Here is a 24,889-nt window from a genome sequence, read left to right as displayed (position 1 = left end):
TTAGTATTATTTTTTTCCTTTTTTTATTATTATATTTTAATGATTATATTTAGTTTTTCTAAGTTAAAGCTTACATACATTACTTTTTAGAAAGATTTACTCAATCTTGAGATTTTGGTCGGTCTAATTGTGTATGTGAACAATATGGTGCTATTATGTAGTATGAAGAGAGAACAGTGAAATCAAAAAAATCTTCAAATCCTAATTTTCTTTATGCTGTTCAAATGGTAGAGTGAAGCTACCACTTTTCAAAAATACACCTTAGGTGCTCGATAAACTACTTGCTTATGATGGTGGCCGAAAGTCAGCAAGATTTTGAGAAAATATAAGAATATATAATTCTATTTTTTTCTTTACTTTGATGGAAGGAAATATTGATAACTCTATTAATTATGGTTCAGGCCCTTATATTTTCCGTCTGAATGGTCAAAACCATCATAAAATTGGGTTATTATTACCTATTGAGGGCAACAAACCTAAATTTGCTCAATTATACATTTATGATATTGATAATGAGATCTCTAACAGAGTTAGTTGTTTAAGCATGAATAGTATATCAAATTCTCTAGATCTTGATATCATCAGAGATTTGATGCAAATATTAGACAACTGCAATCCTTTGGTCCGAGCTTTCCGAATGACACATGATAGATTTCAAGAATCTGATATTGCTAAGGTCAGGCTTCGACTTTTGAGTGATAAAAATATGAATACAAGATAATATAATAGCCCTTCGTGTTCTAAGGTTGCTGCGCTAATTGTTGGTGATTTTAATATGCATTCTTCTGGCTGTGATATTATTATTGAACATCAAACTAATGATTTACATCGTATCAGCGAACTACATTCCAATTTTATGGCAATGCAATATCTATTACTTTTTTCATATGGTGAGGATGGTTTTCATATTGAAATTGTAAAAAGAAGTATTGCTGAAAAACAACAACAAAAACATCAAAATGTGAGTATAAAAGAATTTTATGCTTATCGATTGCATTATCAGACATCTGAAGGTCATACATTATTACGGGGAGGCAGATTATTTCAGCAATATATTGTTGATTGCTATACTTGTATTGAAGAGAGCCGTCTTTGTTGGGTCAGAAGGAACCAACCTCAGCTACGATCAGAATTATACTATGGGTTGAAAGATGTTATTCTTAGAGGTGATACTAGAGCTTCATCAGTTGGTAAACGTATTGTATTGTCCTCCTCATTTACTGATGGTCCTAGATATTTTATACAGAATTATTAAGATGCTATGATAATTTATCAATGGGCAGGTTATCCTAATCTATTTATCACATTTACTTGCAATCCTAAATGGTCCAAGATTAGTTATGTTTTAGAAAATATACTAGGCCAACAGCCTTCTAAACATCCTGATATCATTTCATGGGTCTTTAAAATAAAATTAGATGGACTTCTTCATGATCTGAAGCATGAGAAAATATTTGAGAGAGTTGTAGCAGGTTTATATTATTTTTTATTTTCTATCAATTTTTTATTATATTTTTGTTATTGTATTATTAATTCTCTAATTTTATAAGTATGATTTTATTTATGTTCTTTTATGTAGTTGTATATTTCATTGAGTTTCAAAAGAGGGGGCTTCCATATGCTCATATTCTTCTGTTCCTTCATGATAATGATAAATATCCTTCTGTTGCGGATATAAATCGTATCATCAGTGCAGAAATTTCTAATGATAAGAATGATCCAATTGCTTTTGAAGCTGTCCAACAATTTATGATTCATGGCCCTTGTGGGGTTGTAAATCATTTTTTCTCCTTGCATGATGAATAACAAATACACAAAATACTTTCTAAAGAAGTTTAATGAAACAACTATAGTTGATAGTAATGGTTTTCTAGTATATCGACGAAGGAATGACTGCAGAGTAGTCAAAAAAAATAGAATATTACTTGATAATCATTATGTCATTCTTTATAATGTCGAGTTATTGATAAAATATCAAGCTTATATTAATATTGAATGATGTAATCGTTCTCGATCAATTAAATATCTATTCAAGTATGTCAATAAAGGCTCAGATCGAGCAACTATAATCTTAGAAAAAATTAAGGATGATTCTAATATGAACAATGAGGATCATAGACCAGTTGTGGATGAGATTAAGCAATTTTTAGATTGTCGCTACATTTCAGCTTCAGAAGCATCTTGGAGAATATTTGATTTTAATATTAATTATCATGAGTCCGATGTTGAGAGACTTAGTTTTCATCTTTCTGATCAACAATCTATTACTTTTCATGACTCTGCTAATTTACTTAACGTAATAAATCAGCTTCAAATTGAAGATACCATGTTCACAGAGTGGATGAAGATGAATCAAAAATATGAGGATGCAAGGATACTAACTTATACCAAATTTTTAATTCATTGGGTATGGCATAGTAATATGAAGGAATGAAAATGAAGATTATTTGGAAGATGTATTGAAAGAATATATTATGCACATCCTGCAAGTGGTGAGAGATTTTATCTACGAATGCTATTGAATATTGTAAAAGAGCCTACATGTTATGAGGATATTCATACTGTAAATAGTATCACATATCCAAATTTTAAGAATGCATATCATGCTCTTGGTTGGTTAGATTAGGACAAAGAATGGAATGAATGTTTGACAGAAGCTGGTTGTTGGACAATAGATCCACAAATGAGAGTTCTATTTGTTACAATGCTTTTATATTGTCAGGTATCGGATCCACTTCAACTTTGAGAGAATAATTGAAAATTAGTTTCTAAGGATATTGTATATAAGCAGAGACAAGTTCTCCAATTTGATCGATTATAATTGTCAGAATCACAGATAAAAAATTATGCTCTTCATGAAATTGAACAGCTATTAATTAAAGGTGGCAGATCTTTGAAAGATTTTTCTCAATTATCTTTGTCAGATGTAAGTCTTCTTGATTAGAGACAAAATTGCTTAATTCAAGAAGAATTATCTTATAATATTGAAAAAATTATAAAAAAATATAAAAAATTATTTACTGATCTTAATACTAAATAGTTGGTTGTCTACAAAACTGTTATGGGAGCAATCTCGGCTAATAGTGGTGGTTTGTTTTTTATTTATGAACATGATGGCACTGAAAAAACTTATGTTTATAAGACTATTCTAGCTGCAGTTAGAGCTGAAGAAAAAATTGCACTGGTTGTTGTATTTTCGGGCATTACTGCTTTACTTCTACCTGATGGGAGAACTGCACATTCAAGATTTCGTATTTCGATAGTTATAAATGAGAATTCAGTTTGTGAGATTAAATCTGATAGTTATATCGCAGAATTAATCATAAGTGCAAGAATTATTATCTGGGATGAAGCTCCAATGGCTCACAGATATTGTTTCGAAGCTGTAGATAGAAGTTTAAGAGATATCTTACGGCATGTAGATCTTGAGAATATATATAAACCTTTTGGAGGGAAGGTATTACTTCTTAATGGAGATTTTAAACAGATTCTGTCTGTTGTTCCTAAAGGTCGAAGAGAAGATATTGTTCAAGCTTCTATTAATAGATCATATTTATGGAACCATTGTCATGTATTCAAATTACAAACTAATATGTGATTGATGAACGGTAAAAATTCTATCACAAATACTCAAGATACTTTTCAGTTTAATAATTCGATATTGAAAATTGACAATGACGATATTGGTGAAGGAGATAGGGACTACTTGATTGAATTTTCATTGAATTTTATTATCATACCATAGAATGATGCACACAATAATATAATATAGAGTATTTATTTTGATTTGAGTTCAAAATTACTTGATAGAGAGTATTTAAATGAGAAAACTATTCTTGCACCTACAAATAAAATTGTTGATGTACTAAATGAGAGAATACTTTCTTCAATATCTGCAGAAGAAGTTGTTTACTTAAGTGCTGATTCAATTTGCAAGACATCATCTAACTGTGCAGAAAAATATCTCTTATATCCTATTAAGTTTCTTAATTCTCTAAAATTTTCTGGATTTCCAAATCATGAGTTAAAATTAAAGATAAGAGTACCAGTGATATTACTAAGAAATTTGAATCAAAGTGCTGGTCTTTATAATAGTACTAGATTGATAATTACAAGATTATTTTCTAAGATTATAAAAACTGAAGTTATCAGCAGAAGCAATATTGACGATCGCATGTTTATTTCGAGAGTGGTCTTATCTCCAACTGAATCTAAATGGCCTTTCGTATTGAAGCGAAGATAATTTTCTCTTTCTATGTATTTTGCCAATGACTATTAATAAGAGTCAAGGATAATCACTAAAATAAATTGAAATATATTTATCAAAGCCTATATTTACTCATGAATAGCTATACGTTGTACTATCTAGAGTGACCAGCAAAGATGGTTTAAAGGTATTGATAAATAACAGTGAGTATTCCAATGATTATTGTTCAACGAAAAATATTGTTTATAAAGAAATTTTTTCAAATTTACAAGGTTTGTAATTACATGTTAATATTTCTATGTCAATTTCATATTTATTTTAATTATTCTGTGGATATTAATATATATTTATTACAGGTTCTTAATCAACTACAAGATGCAGTGTAATTTATTAAGTGATATAACAAATGAGAGAGACAACTGGAAGATAAAAGTTAGAATTGACAGAATATAAGATTCAATTAACATAAAGAACAAAGATCTTATAAGTTTGGACATGCTTATTATTGACAAAGAGGTACCTTTCTTTCCATTTTCAAATATTTTTCATTCTTGCATTCATTAATATTTTTCTTGTAATAATTATTAATACTTTATTTTTTGTTTTGTTGGTTTGTTAGGATAACCATGTGCATACTATAATCAGAAAAAATATTGTACAGAAATTTTGTATGCTTATTGAAGAAGGTCATATATATCTGATTACTAATCTCAAAGTTATACACACTGATGGAATGTATCGTCCAATAAAAAATGATAAGAAGATTCTTTTTCTGCTGACCATGAAATTGAAGAAAATATTGGAAGATGATATATGTCCATCTCTGCACAAATTCTATTTCATAAATTATGATGAAATGATGAATCGAGTTGATAATCATATCTATCTTAATGATAAGAACAAAAATTACCCATATATCTTACTTAATCTTCTGATTATTTTATTAAACTAATAAATACTTTCTGTATTTTGCAGATGTTATTGAAAAATTGGTTACCGTTGGACCTTTGGAGAATGTTCATGCTCAGAATTCTAATATTAAAAGAAGAAATTTGGAGCTATTGATACTTGAGTATGTATTTTGCTTTACATGTACTATATAATTTATATAGAAATATATTATTTATCTTTCTAATTCAATCTGATATTATTGTAGTGGACTGAGGATAAAGGTAACTCTTTGGGGTAATGCTACTGACTATATAAATAAAGTTGAAATTTTACAGAATTCTACTCATCCAGTTGTAATTATAACATCAACAATGGTTAAAATATTTCGAGATATTTGAAAGATATTTTTAATTTTTTTATATTAAAATTTTATTCTTAATCGGATATTTATATTATAGGTGAGTATTATCTTTCCTCTATCAGTGCAACAAAAATTTATATCAACTTAGATATATCTGAAGTGAAAAGTTTTAATCATAGGTATTGTTTACTTATTCGTTATCTTACTGTTAAATTATTTTATATATGACAAACTACTAACTAAATTTGATAATTTTTTTAGTAAAAATTTATCATGTATAAATGATATTCAAGAGATTATATTCCAAAGTCAATCACAAACTTCTTCTGCTGATCCATTGTCTATTAAAATGATGACAATTCAAAAGATAAAATCTATCGAGTGAAATTGTCATAGACAGGTGATTAAAATTGTGTAATACTAAAACTTCATTTATATCTCATATAAATTTTTTAAATTTGATATTTATATTTGAAGATATATAATTATAATTAAATATTGAACTATTTGATTTATAGAAGACTATCTTTAATTATGAGGCTCTAATTAACGATATTGAAATAAGATATGGATGGTGCTATACAGCATGTCAAGTTTGTCAGAAAAAAATAAGATGCATTGATGTTGGATTCTGGTGTGATTGATGCAGTATAAAGCCTAAATATCCAATGCCAAGGTTTGTTTCATATGTGATATTTAAAATTTACTGATAAAAAATAAATATATACTTTATATTATAAAAAATTAAAAATTTATATATTAGATATTTTAATATCACATCTCTTGCTCATGTCCGTTATAATTTTTTATTTGTTAGTTATAATAAATTTTAATTTGATTCTATTCTTTTCTGTTCTTTAGATACCGATTACAATTTCATGTGGAGGATTATACTGGATTTATATTATTTATTCTTTTTGATAAAGTTGCTCAACGATTAATAGGCAAATCAACTAAAGAATTATGCATGGATAAGGCACATACAGTATATATCTCATATGTTATTCATCCAATAAATTACTTGACACTATCGAGTCGTGTATTTCTTTTCGTGCAGAAAGATGATGATTCTACTGTTTCCTTAAAAATAAAAAAAAACTATAAAAAAATTATATCTTCCAAATTAAAGTTAATAAATAAAATCTTAAACAAAGAGGAATCAGCTATACTGTTCTTAAAATAGTTTCAAATGATACATACAACGAATTAGAAAGCAAGAGAAATCGAGAAAAATCCATTGTGAGTGATATATTTTTATTTTTTTACATATGAATAATTATATTTATATATTTTATTCTAATAATTGATAACTAAATCTTTTTTTTGCAGATTAAAGTAGATGAAGATGAAATTCCTATTATTGATATGACTATGAAGAAAAAAGATGTATGTGAGATACAAATAAGTGATCATGTTGAAAATATTGATTCAAGAAATGATTTTTCTATCAGCAAAAGATAAAAATGATTATGTTATTTTTTATTATTATATTATTTAAATATTTTAAATTTATATTTTTATTTAAAATATTTAATATCATCTATGTCTTTTATATTATGTTAAATTTTTAATTTATAAAAAGAGAAGAAAACTACAAAAAAAAAAAAAAAAAAAAAGAGAACAACACCATACAACGTAGTATTTTGTCTTACGCTTGATGTATTTCAGAGCTATTTAGCAGATGGCTGTAAACTGTAACCCAACTTTAGAATTAGGCATTTTTATTAAGGAAAAAAAGGTAGATCTTTTCTTGTTTGTTTTTATAATATAATGATAGAAATCACTCCACCACTCAAAAGTTTGGCGTCTACATTATTCATAGAGAGAGAGACGGCAAACATTGAAATCTGTTGCAGACTGTCCACCAGAAATCTGCTACTCACTCTCAACTGTTTGAAACAATCTGTCACCATATTTTGCAACAATATGATGAATTTGCTTCACATAATTTCAGAACTAAATCAGCAGAGTTCATTGCCGAAATTCAAGTTGACTGAAAAATTCTTTGCTTTCCAATACCAACAAAAAATAGTTCGTCAGCGATAGGAGATATGAATGCAGACAACCAACCATGCAAATTCATCATTGAACAAAAAAATTTACAGGATCAGAGATTCTTAATGTCATAATGGAGAGCACCGCCATGTGCCAGAGGATGCTACCACCAAGAACATTCCAATAGCTTCACAAGTGTTTGGAGATAAATGTCCACATAAATGTTGGAATCATGCACAGCTTATCGTGGAGATTAACCAGGGTCCTCACCAGAGGGAACAGATATTGACCGATGTCCCTGTGCATTATACTTGGTGGTTCCGAGCTGCAAGGACAATAGCCAACTTACTAAAAGAGTCCACGAGATTCAGAGAACAGCATCGATCATGATCTATGCATTTTGTGATTGCAAGAAGAAGCTGTAATTTTCTTTTCAATTGGCATGCCCTTCAGGTACAAGAGCTGTTAACATCATTGCCCGGTATGTGTTCAAAAATATGGAGAAGGCAAACATGGGGCGGATGTTGAACAAAATCCCAAGCTCCACTGCTCTATAGATCAATGGTTCAGGGGTCATTTTAGCATATTATCAACCTGCAGAAGCACAACATTGAACAATTAAAATGACTAGATCATGCGAACAAGAAAGTTATCAGGTAACAAATTCCAGTTTGACAGGAAAATGTTTCTTCACATCTACAGTTTGTCTAGCTTAATTAGTGTTCCAAAAAAATTTAAAAAAAAAAAAACAAAGATAATTGGGTGCTCACGTGAAATTTGTGTCCCATCTGAATGATGATGCCATGATGGAAACTTAACCTTTCTCCTGGATCTTAGAAATTTTACAAAAAAGTGGGAATGCCACCATCCAGGTTCACACTCAGAGCCACTTCCCGACTGGCAGAATAAAGGCTCATTGGCTAAAAAATTGAATGGGAGCTTAACTACAACAGGCATGAGGTTTGTATCGTGAGGCATGAGCTTAACTACATATCAAAGGAGGAAAATAAGATTACTATGAGGTTTGTATCGTGAGGCATTAATGAAGATTCAGATCCTTCAGCTATTGATAATTTTAGTTTACCAACAAAAAAAAAAGGTGCATTGAATTAATTATTTTCAAAAGAATTTAATGTGCAAAAACAGTAGTAATGTAAGACAAGAAAAGTCTGCAAAAGGGCCCAGGGGATGTACCATGGCCAAAAAAAGGGAAAAAGTATGGTTTTCCGACAGTGGGGTTGGTTTTATTGAGTTCCAATTTTTATTAAAATTTATTTCATCAGGCACAAAATTAGAAACATATACATGAAGAACAAGAAAGATAAGTTTAAGATAGAACAAATAAATAAGTTGTACTGCCCTAATACCTAGGTGTCACGACAAAAGTCAAAGCAATCACATCTTTTAATAATAGTAAGACATGGAATAAGGAAGATAACCCCTTGCTTTATTGCTCAAAACTTTAAAATCTATGATAAACTTAGGGTTCTCCTCACTAAGCCCTTACAATTTGAGGCACAAAGATACCTTAAGAGAAAAACTACCTCCACTTAATGAAACAAAGAAGAACCTAGGAAAATGGAAACAGCTCTGTTCTCCCAATGAAATAACAATGGGATCCAATGGTAACTAAAAAGGGTTTGCCTAGGCCTTTATTAATGAGACTAGCATTAAAGAAAAAAAAGAAAGAAAAGAATGGAGAATTAGGTCCCAACAAACCCTGTACGCAAAGGTATGTAAACCTTTTAAAGACTTAACAACACCCAGCCCAAGTTGCTCAATTTCAGTATTTCCGAAAGCACTAGCCACTTGGTGAGTGGGTGCAAAAACATTAAGACAAAAGAAAAGAATTAAGAAAGTTGGAAAAATTCCTCAAGTCAGTTCTTTTCCTTCCCCTTCTTTCTCCTCCCATGATGGCAGCAGCAGTTGTTGCCACCTTTCCCTAAAGTAATTGTAGCCATCACATGCAATATTCACCACAATCACTGATACATTTTGCAACAATAAATTGTTGTTTGCATATCACATCAAAAACAGTTGCCGTGGCTCATGCAACTTGCAAGGATAAAATTGAGGCATAAGAAATAAGAGAAGGATACATCTGCTGTCACTGTCAGGCACCAACACTGGGTGCCTTTGTCAATTACAATAGATGCCGCTCCTCTCATTTGTCTCTCTCTCTCACCCCTCTCCTAATCTTATATTCTTCGCTTATTCTGGTGGAACTTAGAGGACAGATAAGGAGAAGAATTCCAGTTGATCCCAAGAGCTTGTGCACCTGATTCACTTCCATTCCCAAATTGCATCGTGTCCCACCTGACTCACCATAAATACCAATAGGTGAATTGATTCCCGATGCCCAATTGGCATAGCCTTGGCAGGCCGTCAAGGCACCTGCACCTGGCTAGGCAGGGCACTCAGACACTTACCTACTGGTTAGGTTTTCCTATCCCAAGGCAACCACCAGATATGTTTCTCAAAATGGTGCCAATCGGATAAGGTAGGGCTTTTAAGTGACAATATTGTACAAAAAAGGATACCAAAATCAACCAGAAAATCCCTAATGATCAACCCAGAATAGCACAAATCAAAGAAATTCAGCATTGAACTACACATGAACTTCTAAATTTATAATACAAAATACTTAAAAAATAAGCCAAAAGTATGCTCCCGCATAATAAATTAAATGGAAAATGAAAGATGATTTCAGAACAAGTTGCATAACCAAATTACTTTAAAAAATAAGAATGGATATGTCAGCTTTCTAGAAAATGCCCACACAAATAAAGAATCAGAACTTCTTTGATGAAGCTTGTCACATCAAGTGTGTTCTAGTCTCTACTCATCTCCAAAACCATCTAATTTGGTTCACAACACATGGTCTTGTACAAATTATAGGAAAGGACTATCAATTTGGTTTTTAATTCTTCCCCTGATATTCACTAGAACTTCACCATGCAGGATTCATGGAAGAAGAGGCTGACTTGCTAATATCAAATTCCGTAGGACCAAATGACAGATTAAGCAAAGAGCAGATGGTCCACAAGCATGCTGATCAATGAGGACAGTTGAAATTCTAATATCTATTCACCGTGAAGACAAACTTTCCCTCCTATTCAACCAGTATAGTTTTATTTACATGAAGGTCGCATCTAACTCAAAGTGGAGATGCTAGCCCTAGAGATTTTGTAATTAACAGTGATATCCTAGAAGTACCGCAAGCATTGATGAAACCACAAATGCAGATAGCAAGATTTGTCTCTTTTGGAAATCTATTCTATATAGATCAAAGCTCATGGAAGCAGTTTAAAGGATAAATCTCTTGAAACTACAAAAGTTGAGTTTCTTGGTAAAATGCTTACATCAACAACCTGGAAGGATCTACTAATGCAAGATTTCAGTTGAGGAGATCCCATTGCTGATGGCCCACCTACACGTCCATTGGTTGGTTTGTCACCCTGCAAACAGAACTGGAGTCATGTCTCTAATAAACCAAAATGACTCATCATTGGTTTGTATGTTTGTGGCAGGGGAGAGTTACATACTCTTCGTATGTAGATAAAGAAATATCGTCCAACTAAATGTATACATGGTCTCAGTTTCAGGATATGTCGAAAAGCAGAGGTTCTTTAAAAAAAAAAATAAAATCCCTTCTTCAAGACATTTGCACATAACACACCAAAATAGACATTTATTTACATAAAACAAAAGAAGTGAAGTGACCAGATTAAGAAAACGGTGAGAAACAGATCTTTGCCATCATCAACAAATATGTGTGCACATAGATTAGTTTTTTGTGACAGTTTGATCTGCGTGATTATACAAAGAATAAATGTGTGCAACAATTAGTTGGGTATACTGCATTCATGTGCATAGTTCTGCACCATCATACAGTTGTTTCTAACTGTGCATACCACAGCACTCATTGAGGCTGGTGATTCCTTACCCAAAGTAATAATTATGTGCAAGCATGTGTTATGCATGTCTTTTACATGAGCTTGTGAAACAAAAATGTTGCTTTAACATAATAACATAGTTCTAGCTGATAATGCTTGTACAATAGCAGGATCAGGAAAAGAGTTAATCAAGAAAAACTCCAATCAATGTAAATAGAAGCAATTAGCCTTAGCAAATATATAATCCCATGGGTGGAAAAATATTCTTAAAACCAGATTTGAAATTATAGAGGATCATGAAAAATGAAGTAAAATGAAAAAAAAAAAAGGAAAAAAGGAGTTATAAAGACACTAAATAGATGCAAGGATATAACAGATTCACAATTAGGGCACTTAAGCTCCACAAAGAAGAAAATCTTCACAAGACCGTCCCCGGCAAATTGGCCAATAATATCATGGGTAGCAGTCCCTTTACGTGGTAACATAAAATCCTTAAACAGTACAAAATCCATTGGTTGCCAAGGTATATGATGTACGCTTTCACCCAACTTGAAACACCTCCACAAGCAACCAACTAACAAGGTTGGCTCGCACCAGAAGGTGCTGAATAGCAGATTGGACCTGTATCTAGTCATATTCAAGCTACCACTTAGGAACCGATAACACTTCAAAAGGATATTTAAGTGGATCTCCATGGCCCTTCTATTCCAGCAACAACAGGTATTGCGAAAAAGCAAACTTTAAAACAGCAATTTTAGAGGAATCCATAGGGTGCATACTCCATAACGTTCCATCTACACATTAGATTATACTACAGATCATTTCTCCAAGAAGATATTGCAATATATGTCCCCAGAATGTCTGTTGGCAACGACTTTTCAACAATAAACTCGGTAAACAATATGCAATAGAACATATCAGATACGCAATATAAAGGATATGTCATATCCTGTCTTAAATTGATATTTCTGTTTTTAATTGACTTCTTGCTATGATTTCCAGTCCAATGCAAAGCTACCATGAAACATATAGTTAGAAAAAAAAATAGTACTAAATATTATCAACTTCTCTACACAACAAAAGTTTGCATTTTAATCATATAATTTGGGTTCAAATATAAATATGCAACTCAGATAATTCTTGAAATTACTTGGTCATCATACTATTTCACCGCATGTTTCTTCAAAGCTTTGCACAACATGTGAGTTGGTATGTCGCAAATGATGTAAATGCACGCAACCAAAGTATTTGACCCCATATGTCCCATATATTATGCAGAGAGCTTACCTCGAATGCACATCTTTTATCTGGAGCATCCTCAAAAAGAGAGGAGTAATAGGCTGGATCATAGATGGACCCTCCCAAGATGTCATCAGAATTGGAGGTCTGCCTATCTGTTGAGGGATTCAAGAAACTGTTTCTCACATCAAAATCTGCTTCACGATAGGCTGCACCGTCCACACTTGAAACCCCCAGTCTGTACATCTGAATCCATAAGAATGAGGATAAAAACCTCACTGAAAAGCCAATAATTTGCATTGACAAAGCAAGTCTGAGTGAGAAGACAAAGAGTGGCCCATTTTTCTCATCAGGAGTAATATTCCTAAACAACCATAACATTGGGGAGAAAGTGTTAATTCTTTCATAAAAAGAAAACCAAAAAAAAGCAATACACCATAATATGAAACTACAACATAATATTGACAATTGCATATATATATATCTTTTAATCGTAAATACCACCAAAAACCTAATACACAGTCATTGGTCCTTTTAACATTTACAGTATGGTACTGGAATTTCTGCAAGCATTATAACTCTGGGAGGAGACAGGCAAACTGCTGTTTTAACAATATTACGTAAATAAGAATTTCATTGTTACCCTCCATGCAATTGGAACAGATGAAACTTATCATTGCCTAAATATCAGAATGTTAATAATTTTTCATTTTATTTCAGGGAATCATGTCCTGTAATTGTGCTTGTCAAGACCAAATCATTTTGTCTATTAACATGCTGTTTCAGCTAAGTAGCATCTCCAAATGTTTATGCCATCGCATGGATTGCTTGCAACCATTGTCCAGTTCATGCTCAATAGATATTGCATGACATGTAGACCATTAGGTTCCGGAAAATTTGGCTTATGATCAAACAAGACGGGGTCTATGAGTAGCATGGCTCTCCTGCCATCAGGGTATTGCAGATCATTTAAAGCAGTGAGACAGCATGTGGAACAAAGTTAGGTTGGCAATGATTTTCAATAAATGGTAAAGATAGAGGTTTTCAGAACATATGTAAAAAAGTTGACCACTCACATCATATGCAAATTTTTCCGAAATCAGATAAAAAGTCCCACAATTTCTCTTGATGTAAAGGAAACTCTTAACCCTAAATGAAACAAACTTCCAAAATCAGATGGATGATTAAGATAATAGAAAATAAGATTTTCCACAAAGCCTCATAACTGGATTTGGTTTTGGTTCTAAAAGCAACTTCATCAAGGGATATGCCCTTGATTCCCAATCTTCACAGACCCACGTTACTACCTAATCATTGTAGCCATTCTCGTCAAAGAGTAGCATTCATCTCCTTGTATTTTCCATTCCTACTTTATTTGTTTCTTGCCTCAAGAGCAAGATGAATAGCCTTCCTAACCATCCAGAGAAAACCTTTACAGTCTTTATTCTTGCAGTTATAAAAACCAATACCATGCACGAGGACATCAAAATACACAAAGCAGACAGAGAACTTTTAGCACAGTTTTATATGCCGGCTCATACCAATCCATGATGGCCAACATGCACCATGTCAGAGGCTAGTAAAAGATGCCAGGGCATTGGATCGACCCGACACCTATTTAGTCTCCTTATACAAAAAAATAAAAATAAATTAAAAAAAGGGTCCTTAATCCCTTTCTTTTTTTGAGTATGGGGCAGCACTTGTGCCAGCACAGCATAAGATAGCATGGATCAGGCATGCCAGCCATTGGCCAACGCAGCCTGTGACAGAAGAGCTTCTTTAGGTTTTAAAAGTGCATTCCTTCTCGAAACAAAGAAAACTTCTAGCATTGTTCATTCTCTCCAAGGTAGGATCTTATCACATTGCTCAATTTTCTGAAGCTCAAGTCCACCCCATATACTTGATTATCGCAAACAATTTGCAGGACATAAAATCTACTAGCACCACAAATCAACCTGCATGAATCTGAATACTAAAAAATGGAGATAGTTTGATGATTCAGCTAAAGTCCAGTCACCCATATGTAGCATTTAAAATATGTAAATTTCCCAAGTCATCCTTAATAGGCACGAGGACGTCAGTAATATATTACAAGTGAGAGATTTTCCCGCATTTGCAACAAACATTTCTCTGTGAGACTTCTAACAGATTCCATCAAACATCTATACCACAATGGAAAAAAGAAGAGAAGAGATGGGGTCCCTTTGCCTGATTTGTCTGAAACCTCTATTTGCATGGAAGCATAGTTTAAGAGATTCACTTATTAATCCTAAAAGTTTGGCAGCAGTACTACAGTTCATCAGCCAACTCAAACATCCATTTGAACCACATATTCTTCATCACATGCCAGTATGCCATAAACATCATATTCAAACTAATTGTATGCTCTTCTCAAACCTGACTTGTGAAGTAATTTGGTAGCCTCTTCTGAATATACGCATGCTTATTGGTATCCAAAAACAATTAGCTATTATAAACCTATAAAACAGTCTGGTTGATAAAAACCAAACTGCCTGACACCACCTACAAGCTTTGCACCACAACCTTGACAATAATCTTCTAAATCATGAAAGAAAACTTACAGTCAAAAAATCACCTGAATCTTTTTTTCTTTCAGATCAAAAGAATGAAATTGTGTTGATTCCTCAACAGAAGATTTTACAATAAGAGAACTCCTAAGTTCTTGGTAGTACGTGAGGAAAGTCGTCAAGTGATTTCTTACCATGCACACTAAAATCCCTTCTCTATCTTTAACACTGAAAAATGGCTCAATTCCTTAAAACTAAATTCTCAGGTTATGGCTTATACATGTATATATACATGTGTATATACATACGTATATACATACATATGTACATGTATGTATACATGTATGTATGTATGTATGTATGTATGTATGTATGTATATATATATATATATATGTATATATATATATATATCCTTCCCAGTGTGTACCGACATAACTACACATATTTTCCTTGCATTGAACTTCTTCATAAACATGAAGTGTTTGCTTCCCCAACTGACAATCTTGCAGCCAAGAATCCATCCATAACAACTCCTTGATCGACTCTATGCACTCAAATTTTGGTTTAGAATTACTCTTTATATTGCCCTCCAACCTCATCATTTATTTCTCCACTAAACTATTCCCTTTCAAGTGGACAAGTAATATTTTCCTCATCATAGATGACTTCCTTTTACCCCAGACTGTTACATTTATAACTGCATATATAAGTATCATTCCAAAGATGTTCTTATTTTTACCTCAATTTTATAAGAACCCACAATTTCCTTGTTGGCAGCTATATGACAAAGAAAGCGCTGTTTCATGCAAGATGGTTTAGGTTCCCCATGGTCAACCAGTATCTATAAGAATGGAGTGAAATAAGTATGGTACATTCAAACCTTTCAAAATTTCGCACCCACTTCGAGGAGGCCAAGTCAACATATTACATGACAGTGAACATCTGTCAGCTTGTGGCATCTTACAAATATTGAAAACTTATCAGGCTTATAGCCTAGATAAGTTTCTTGAGGCTTAGATGTGCAAAAAAATTATCATTTTTATGATAGTAGTTAAATTTAATTACACGATTTCTTTGGGTTGGGAAAATGTTCAGGAAAGGCCTTTTTTGAGCATTTTTTTGAGAGAGAGAGAGATAATAGGGAAGGCCTAGCATTATTGAGAGTTGAATTTAACCGCTCGGTGGATCCGGTATTTGTCTTTTGACAATCTACAACGCGTGGACATGCTTATATACATATAATTCTTTATTATTATGTGACACATATCATTTTTATGTATACCTAGATCCCAAAGGAAATAGGAAAAAACTAATCCTCTTATATCTTCGTCACTATTCTTCTGCTTTCTTTCACTAATTTATGTTGAGTCTCAATTCAAAGGCTAATGAAAAGCTATCTCCCACACTCTTTTGTGTAACCAACTGAACAAGCATACCAACAACAATTATGCATAGAGATGGGCCAGCAGATCTTCTCACATGCTCATAAGTACAACTCATTGAGCTACTTCAGGAGATACTACAGATTCATAACAAGTCTTTGGTTATGATACTTAAGAGGCATACCATATTGTGTGCGAGAAAAGTATGAACCACGCGATGTCCAGCAAAATAGCAGAAAAGAGAAGAACAGCGTAGGTCCGTCCAAGGCTCTGGCTGCTGCTCTCAATCGCCACCAGTGCAAAGAGCGCCACCACCAGATTAATCAGCAGCACGCCATTATATAATGCCCCAAGCGATCCAACCAGTGCACAACCAATCTAAAATACCAAAAAGGAAAGTAGATTAATAACTTCAGCACACTAAGCTGATTTCCTTTTAAAACAGTTCTAAATTTAACTGCAATAGAATCAAGAACAGAACCCGATCAGCTATCAAAACCAATTTTGCATCCATATTGAAGGGTAAAAACATAAAACAATTCCTAATTCATAACAAATAACCAAAAATAGTACAAGTCTTTGAGTAACTAAAACTCCCATCCCGTACAATTCAAATCCTATACAAAGATATGTTGAAAAATCGCAAATAAATCAAGTAGATAGAGTTAAAGTCTCAAAATAACCTAATAATGGGAGTGATCAGAAGAACAGAATAATAATTTTTTTAGAAACAAAAAGGAGTGATGGACGGATGGAACCCTAGAGATTGGTGGGATCGTTGGAGAGGGAGCCGCTCACTTGGATGTAGATAAGGATAACCGCAACCGACTGAAGGCTATCGTAATCCCGAAGAAACGACCGAATCCGCGATCCAAGATACGACGAGAACCCGGGCATTCTAAATCGAAACCGTTCCCGACCAAAATCCCAGGAAAAGAAACGAAATCCCAATGGGAGAGAGAGGGAGAAGCGATGAAACACAGCGATAGAGAGGGAGAGAGGAATATGCCCCCTTCTCTCTACAGGGGATCCTCCGTCGCCCGTACATGTGCAGGCTTTTCAATCTAATTACGTGTGCTTCTCGGCGACGCTGGGGGAGCACATAAGTCGTTTTTTATTACGTTTTATTTTTTTAATAACTATTTTTGTTGTTATTGTTATTAAAGACCATATAATTAGGTTTCAGCAAAATAACTGATTGGTTACTGGTTCGGAGTTATAAATTACATGAAATTTTGTTTATTGGGGATAGAGGCGGGAGAGACGGTCCAGGTTGGATTGGGTCCGCAGCGAGGCCAGAGAGGTTTTGGCCATCATGTGCCGATAGATTAGGGGTTCAATTAGCCGGACAATATTTCCCAGATTCATTTTTATATCCTGATATATACGAATATGAATATAAATTTCAAAATTTGATTATAATTTTATTTATTTTAAAATTTTATATGATAATTATGATTTTTTAAGATAAAAAATATCCATGTACATATACTATTAATTTGATTTATATTTCATTTAACTATTTTTTTGATTATTTGATCATAAATTTGATCATCCGATTTAGATTTATATTTATATTTATATTTATATAAGATATTATCATCCAAATTTTTATTTATGAATGTGTACATGCATATGGTTAAGATATATTGCATGGGTGGGCTCACTCGATCCGATCACCAGTGGTTGGTCAAGAAATGGTTGGATGGTTTTAAGATGCTAACTCTTTTCTTTCCAAAATCTCTCGTTACAAGTGCCGCTCTCCTTTTTCGCTCTGTATGGCTCTGTGTGACAATGATTTTGCCATCTTAAAAGTTTCAAGCTGAAGCTGAGTGACCGACTCTTTCGGAGCAGCACTTTAGTAATAAGCTTAGGCAGACTGTTTGCTTCAAAGTTAAAGGTATATTTGTTGTGATTTGTGTCAATGTTTATCTAAAACAAATACAGATGTGTATTTTTCCATCCAACTAACATATATAATATTTATAGGAGGACAGCCTCACCATCCAATGTATTGCACCGATTCTCCATGCTACGTGATGCATCGATTATGAGGAGAATGGTTGGGTACCATGATTGGGCCTTGTTGCATTACTTATCGTGTGTTCTATCTGGACTCGGTTGTCACTCCGAGGCAAGCAGGCTGTCATCGAGATAATGTGTTTGAATAATTGTGCCCGGCATGGCATAAAAGATCTAACTGTTACTCATGTGCGAAAACCGCCAGTTACCACTTGGCGCCATGTGCTGCTACGTAGCCTGCATAAATTGCACCTTTGAGACCTTCTCGTGTCATCGGACATGCCATGCATGCAGAAAAAGTTTCGGTTACAGAGTTGGACCCATAGCATTGCATCTTATACAAACTAGTACAATAGTTCATCCTTAGAATTATTGATGAAGTCACTACTTCATCTATTAAACTCCTTTACCATGTGTTGGAGTCGTAAAAGAAAACAAGAATATTTTTTAGTTTAAAAAATTTTTAAAAAATAAATAAAAATAAAAGATTATTCATCCACTCAAATTCATCATTTTTCATCCTCTCAAATTTAAGGAATGCAAGAAAGAATGGATGGAGAATATGAGGATGAGTTTGTACATTGACAAAATTATCTCTTAATAACTTTTTGATAAAATCTTAATATTTCTTCATTTTTTATTTATATATATTTTTTATTTTATCTATACTATTTATTTTATATTATTAAATTTTATTATTAATTATATTAATTATAATATATAAATTTTATAATTATAAAAAAATAATTAAAATTGTCTTGTATCTATTTTTTTGCCAATCCATCCTTTGTACTAAATAAAGAGTTAGTCTAGAAAAAAAATATTTGCTTAGTGTAAAATGTAGGATTACAAGAGATAACAATATTTTATTTGGATTATCGCACAATATCACCCATTTAAACAAGGTCTAAAATTCACCTGTATATAATGGATGATGATAGAATAGCGTGCCCTTTGTATGTTTGCATGCATTAAAAAAATGGAAGATGATGTATTTGTTCCGCTCAAGTATTTTTGTAAAATCTCTGCAAACAATTTTAGTATTTGGCATTTTTGTAAAATCTCTGCAAAAAGTTTTAGTACATGGAGATCGATTGGTTATAATTCTCAATGCAATAAAAATCATTTTTCTTACCAAAACAATAATTTATTTTATATTATTTATATAATTGGATAAATATAATGTCATTTTTTGTTCACACCACTGTAGCTCCTTAACATAAAATAAACAGAAAAAGATGACCCAGGAGACTCAGAACATGGGAGAGATGGCCCGGGGGACCTCAGATCATAGTAATAATCCCACGGCCCATGAAACACCGCCGCTATAAAAGGGGCAGCCTCGCAAGGGTTTAGGCGAACTACTTGATCTTATCTGAGCGGAAGGCGGCCGCCTTACTCTCCTCTCCTTCGCCGCGGCCGGAAGCGGAGCGAGAGGTCTCCACGAGCTCGTTGCCCTCGCGGTGACTGTTCTCCGCGGGCTCTCGGTAGCGTCTCGTTGCTCCCCCGCTCTCGCCGCCGTGCCCCGTCGCGAGGGGAGGCGCGGCTTGCCCCGCGGTGACGACTGCCCGCGGTCGGAGCACCCCCTTAGGGCGTGCGATGATGCACACGCGGGCTCCCCCCTCCAACAACAACAACAACAACAAAAAATCCTGAACTCGTTTTCTCTTTTCCTTTCCAGAAATAATTACTGCACTTTTTTTTCTCCCAAGCATGTTCACTTTCCGATCCCTTTCAACTTTGTTTTCTTTTAAATGATTTAAGTTCCGGTCTTGATATTTTCTTTAGAACATTTTCCCGTTCTTTTAAAATCGGAGTGGCTTGAGCCGATTTGATCGATACCTAATTAAGATTTTGCTGTGGTACCGGATTATTTATTTATTTATTTATTTTGTGAAGGAGAAGAAATTAGATGACTTAACTTGAAAACGTCTAATAGTAATGGATTTTGTTGTCTACTTGTCAAACATTTGGTTCTGATAGTGATTATTATAGATTCCCATAGCTGACGCAGGTGAAGATGGGGCTCTGAGAATTGTTAATCATGTGTTGTGGAACTATTCGATGTGGTTTAGACGGGCCCAAAGGTGTGTCATATAAATTACTATAACTGTTTTTTTGGCATTCCATTGGTGATAGATCCGTTCCTCTTGACGATTTTGTGTGCGACAAGTTTTATTGGGGATAGTAAATTATTAGACTGTGAGCTGAAGATCAAGATCGGCGTTGTAGACGGTGAGCTCCTATCCTCAAGGGAACGGATTGAATTTTTTTATCGCTTTCTCTGAGATTGATTGCAACTGTTTCTGGAGATCATTGTGGTTTGTTATCATAAAAGATTCTTTTTACTGTTTGTTCATGTGGATGAGCACATAGATTTCTCTGAGAGGTCTTGGCTGTTCATGGTATCATTATTTGCTGCTTAGTGCCTTAATTTTTCCTAGGCCTCAAATAACAGCTCAAAATTCTGAGTGAAACCAACATTTATAAGTCAACAGCATCTTTCTCGTATCATTTTAATTTTTAGGTCCTGGATATTAAAATGTAATTGAGTGGTTTGACAATTATAATTTAAGGATCAGTTTCCTGTAGAATTATGTTCTCTTAGAGTTAAGAGAATAAAATCAACTAGTTTACTTATGTACATATCCATAAATCATGTGGCAAATTAATGGTGACATGGGAGGCTTAACATATCCTGAGAATTTCTTATAGGAGTACCCCTAGTGAATGAGAAATGCTCGTAGGATATTCATTTTTCTTGAAACATTCTGATCATCAATATTGAATTTTTGGGTGACTGGAATTGGCCAAGGGTTTTAGGTTTTAGATTGATGTACATAAGTATGCTTGAAGGTTTTGAAACGTAAGAAGGAATTAGCTATTTGCTTTATTTGTTGTTCCTGAAGAGAAAGAAGCAGATGGGAGAGCATGTGTGGGTGAGAGCGAAAGTGGAAGGGAGGATCTTTCCAGAAAAAAAGGAAGCACTTATGAAGGGGGGTATGCGTATGGAAACTAGATGCTCCAAAGTTTGCATTGTTTGCCAAAAGGAAGGTTTGGCATGAACAAAGTTTCAAAGTTTCAAAGATAGACCTAGCTATAACATTGGATTTTCGTTCTTTTGCCCCCCTTAACAAGCTCCTTATCTTTTGCCCCCCTTAACAAGCTTAAGGAGCTGAGCTAGTCCCTTAAAGCTTGTCTTGAACTGGCCTCAACAAATTTCAAGCCGAGCTGGAGCAAGTCTCAATTTGCTCATGTTCTTCTTGTTTATACCCCTAGCAGTATGCCCGGTACCGTCTCATGGGCTTGTTGATATGAGACATGGTGACATGGTAGGTATGTTTGTTAGGTACAATCTGTTTTCTCCAATTAGAATTTAAACATTACTAAATTAGATTTCCTAACTTCATGAGGATCCAAAATCTGAACTGAATTTAAATTTACTAAATTTGGATTGAAAATGTTAGGATTAAGATTAGCCATATCGATTAATACCAATGCATGTAGATCATGTCATATCATACCAGACGTACCGACACTCGGTATGCCAAAGTAGCTCTTGTACCGGTTGTACTGACATCATAATATTATGATAGTGGTATAGGTTCCGGTATCGAGAAGGCAAATGTTGGTTGGGAGTCTTGCTTTCTTAAGGAATATTTAAAGAGATGGATTTCTTTGGAATAGTTAATGGCTGGTTTTCAAAGAAGGATGTAATCATGTGGGACTTTTTTTTTTGTTGGTTTTTTTTTTGATTGGTTTGTTGTTGGGGGGGGGGGGTATATGTAAGTTGGAAGCTTGTTATGCACAGGTATTTTGGAGTTAAGGGTATGATCTCTTGGAAAAGAAAAAATGACAAACCAAATCTTAATGGAGCATCTCAAAATTTAAAGCTCCTATGTAAACTAGATACATTTACGTTTTATATAGATATTATATTAAAGGATAAGAGTTTTGAGTGCTCTTAGTTATTTTCTGTATCCTTTGAGTTTTGTTCATTCAAAAATTTAAGTCTTTTGCTATTTCAATTTCTCTTCTCGATGAATTGTCATATTAGAACACTAGGATACTAATGACTGACCAATTGAATCATTCTTTCCAGGTATATTGGCGTCTTAGATTAAAATAATATGTTGGTTCTAATAGAATTGTATGTTTACTATGGAAAAACATGCGCAGGGCATTCAGGTATCCAATACAAAATGAAACTTCTCTAAAACTACCTATAGGTGGAAGATGTTGCATTACCGACATGAGATGGATCCAGAAAAGGGAGGTTCCGGTTATAATTCAGAAATAATTTGTATATATATTTCACAAAATGTGAAATCAAAATAGGTGATAAGGTAGCCGGAAGACATGGCAATTATGGTATCATTTCAAAAATTTTGCCTAGACAAGATATGCTCTATTTGCAAGATGGGCACCTGTTAGTATGCTCTCTAACCTATTAGGAGTACAGGTGTATGTACAATGCATGTTGCTTCCTGGGTCTCGAGATTTCTGAAAGAAGTATGCACAAAACTTGTACGATGGACAGACCTATATGTCAATCAATTCATTTGAGTTCTACCATTAAGCCACTAAATCACCAATGAGCCTGTAGCTACTAGAACACTTTCATGGTTCCACAACTGTTTCAGAAGTGAACTACCTGATGTTATCTGGACGGTAGGTGGCCACCGTCCATAATAGAATGAAAGGTCCTACACTAATTCTACTCATGGGTGCCGTTTCCTCTGTCTGTTTTCAGTAGCATCTTGCTGCTTTACTATGTGTGTCTCAACACAGGTGTTCATTCCTACAGAGCCCACACCATGATGACAACTCCCTCCTTCGATTCTTTCACCAACTCCCCTTTCTGTCCTTTCAATTTTGTTAGTCTAATTTTTGAAATGGATCTAATTTTTCAATTACCCTTTCTGTGAGAAATTTTCTTATGTGCATTGTACCTATCAAATTATAGCATTTTAAACATTTTCTGCCTTGGGCTTGTGGAAACTTCTGTTGAGAAATTATACCAAACTGTGGGGCAACGCTTAAATCTTTTGGGCAAGTTTCCTCTGCACAGAGCTCCAATTAGATTATTATGATTCTAATAGTACTCTACTATCTTTTTTGACCCCATTTCTGGTTGAAAGTTATCGAAGTTCCATGTTGTGTTTTAACTTTTAACCAAGCAAGCCAGTTCTATATAGGTAAGTGGAACCAGTTACCACCAGAGGTGGAAGATTGTCTGGAAACAGGAATCGTACATAAAGTGACTTGAAGTTTTTTTATGCTATGAATTATGGTCAGCTGATGATAAAACTTAAAAGGGACAGCTTTGAACCTAATTACCTGAATGCAAATTTGTTAAAAGGCTCTGGTATTTGAACCAGGTAGAGAATATTGAAAGAGAAATGTTGCTATATATGTGGTCGAAGAGGAGATGTGGTAATCTTTTGGAGATCATGAAGATATAGATAGAACTGTCTCCTTTTATTTTTTTGTTGTCTATTTTTGTATTTGTCCTTGAATTCATCAATAGACCTGCTGATTTTCTTGTCAGTTCTTGAGCAGAACATAATCTTCATTCCAATTGAAGAATCTAAACAGGTAGAAAATTTTGGATAAGTAGCTATAACTCAATATTTTCTGAATTTTGCTTTAAATTTGGTTGGTTGTCAGTATTTCTGGATGCAATATTTTGTCTTCGTAAAGGAACTTAGATTTGTCTCTGAGCCAATTTCAGGGGAGAATCTGTACTAAGAAGCTGCCGTCTGTATCATTTTATCTTTGATGAACGCGTTGCTTTCTTCTCTCAAGTTCTCTAGCTAGTATGGGACTAAAATGTTGCGGCATTTTCAGGTTCTACTGATGGAGAAGGAATCTAGTGTGGTGTCGTGATGCAATTTAGTGGGACACCCAGGAACTTGCTGAATCACACCCACTCATTCTTGTCGGCTGGAATGAGATTATTGGTGTAATTTTGTTCTTATACTGCATTTATTTTTGCAAAAATTTTAATGAACAAACACTGGGATCTTTTGTGTCACATGATGGAACCATCAAGTTGGGGCAGCAGCTGCGTGTCTATATATTTTTGTGCATCAATAGGTGCATATATGCATATGGATATGTATGCAACAGTAAACAATTTTCTTTCTAACCACTTATTCAATGTAGGATTCATTTTAATGGACTTTATTACGAGATGAGTCCAAGCTTTTGATCTGGTCAATTAGCGCGGGTTCAGTTTGATTAAGCGCATATTTCGTGCCTTTTACCTAAGTGTTTTCTTTGCACGGTTCATGCTAAATAGCTATTAAGAATGGAAATAGGCGGGGATGAGTTAGTTCTATCAGTAAGTGATAACATTACGCTA

At 33.8% G+C, this 24,889-nt stretch overlaps 1 protein-coding gene and 1 long non-coding RNA gene across 3 annotated transcripts; one reads left to right on the top strand and one right to left on the bottom strand.

The window, feature by feature from the left end:
• Window positions 1-7,448: 7,448 nt before the first annotated feature.
• LOC105046094 (uncharacterized) lies at window positions 7,449-17,578 on the bottom strand. 2 transcript variants are annotated; one of them, XR_012141625.1, is made up of 6 exons: window positions 17,299-17,578; window positions 16,685-16,878; window positions 12,638-12,953; window positions 10,817-10,912; window positions 8,225-8,440; window positions 7,449-8,048 (listed from the first exon to the last, which is right to left on the bottom strand). XR_012141625.1 is itself a non-coding variant. In XM_010924591.3 (5 exons), the coding sequence occupies exons 1-5, from the start codon at window positions 17,395-17,397 to the stop codon at window positions 8,028-8,030; spliced, it is 726 nt and encodes a 241-aa protein (XP_010922893.1). In that variant the 5' UTR covers window positions 17,398-17,578; the 3' UTR covers window positions 7,449-8,027. The 2 variants fall into 2 exon arrangements, 1 of the variants encoding a protein (XP_010922893.1); XM_010924591.3 differs by lacking the exon at window positions 8,225-8,440.
• A 2,259-nt stretch (window positions 17,579-19,837) lies between these two features.
• Window positions 19,838-24,559, top strand: LOC105046095 (uncharacterized). Its single transcript, XR_832198.4, has 2 exons — window positions 19,838-20,757; window positions 24,373-24,559. It is a non-coding gene; the product is annotated as an uncharacterized lncRNA (long non-coding RNA).
• Window positions 24,560-24,889: the final 330 nt, after the last annotated feature.

The sequence above is a fragment of the Elaeis guineensis genome, chromosome 5 (genome assembly GCF_000442705.2).
Source record: "Elaeis guineensis isolate ETL-2024a chromosome 5, EG11, whole genome shotgun sequence".
NCBI classification, from domain to species: Eukaryota; Viridiplantae; Streptophyta; class Magnoliopsida; order Arecales; family Arecaceae; genus Elaeis; species Elaeis guineensis.
The sequence above is the reverse complement of the archived record's forward strand: the minus strand, read 5'-3'. Positions and strand labels throughout refer to the sequence as shown.

Bases quoted from the DNA above. Each gene is read 5' to 3' on its own strand.
- LOC105046094 (XM_010924591.3), bottom strand. From the start codon at position 17,397: ATGCCCGGGTTCTCGTCGTATCTTGGATCGCGGATTCGGTCGTTTCTT. The intron at 16,879-17,298 runs GTGAGCGGCTCC...TTGGTATTTTAG, and splicing joins TTATCCTTATCTACATCCAA to ATTGGTTGTGCACTGGTTGG. The intron at 12,954-16,684 runs GTATGCCTCTTA...ATGGTTGTTTAG, and splicing joins CTTTTCTCGCACACAATATG to GAATATTACTCCTGATGAGA.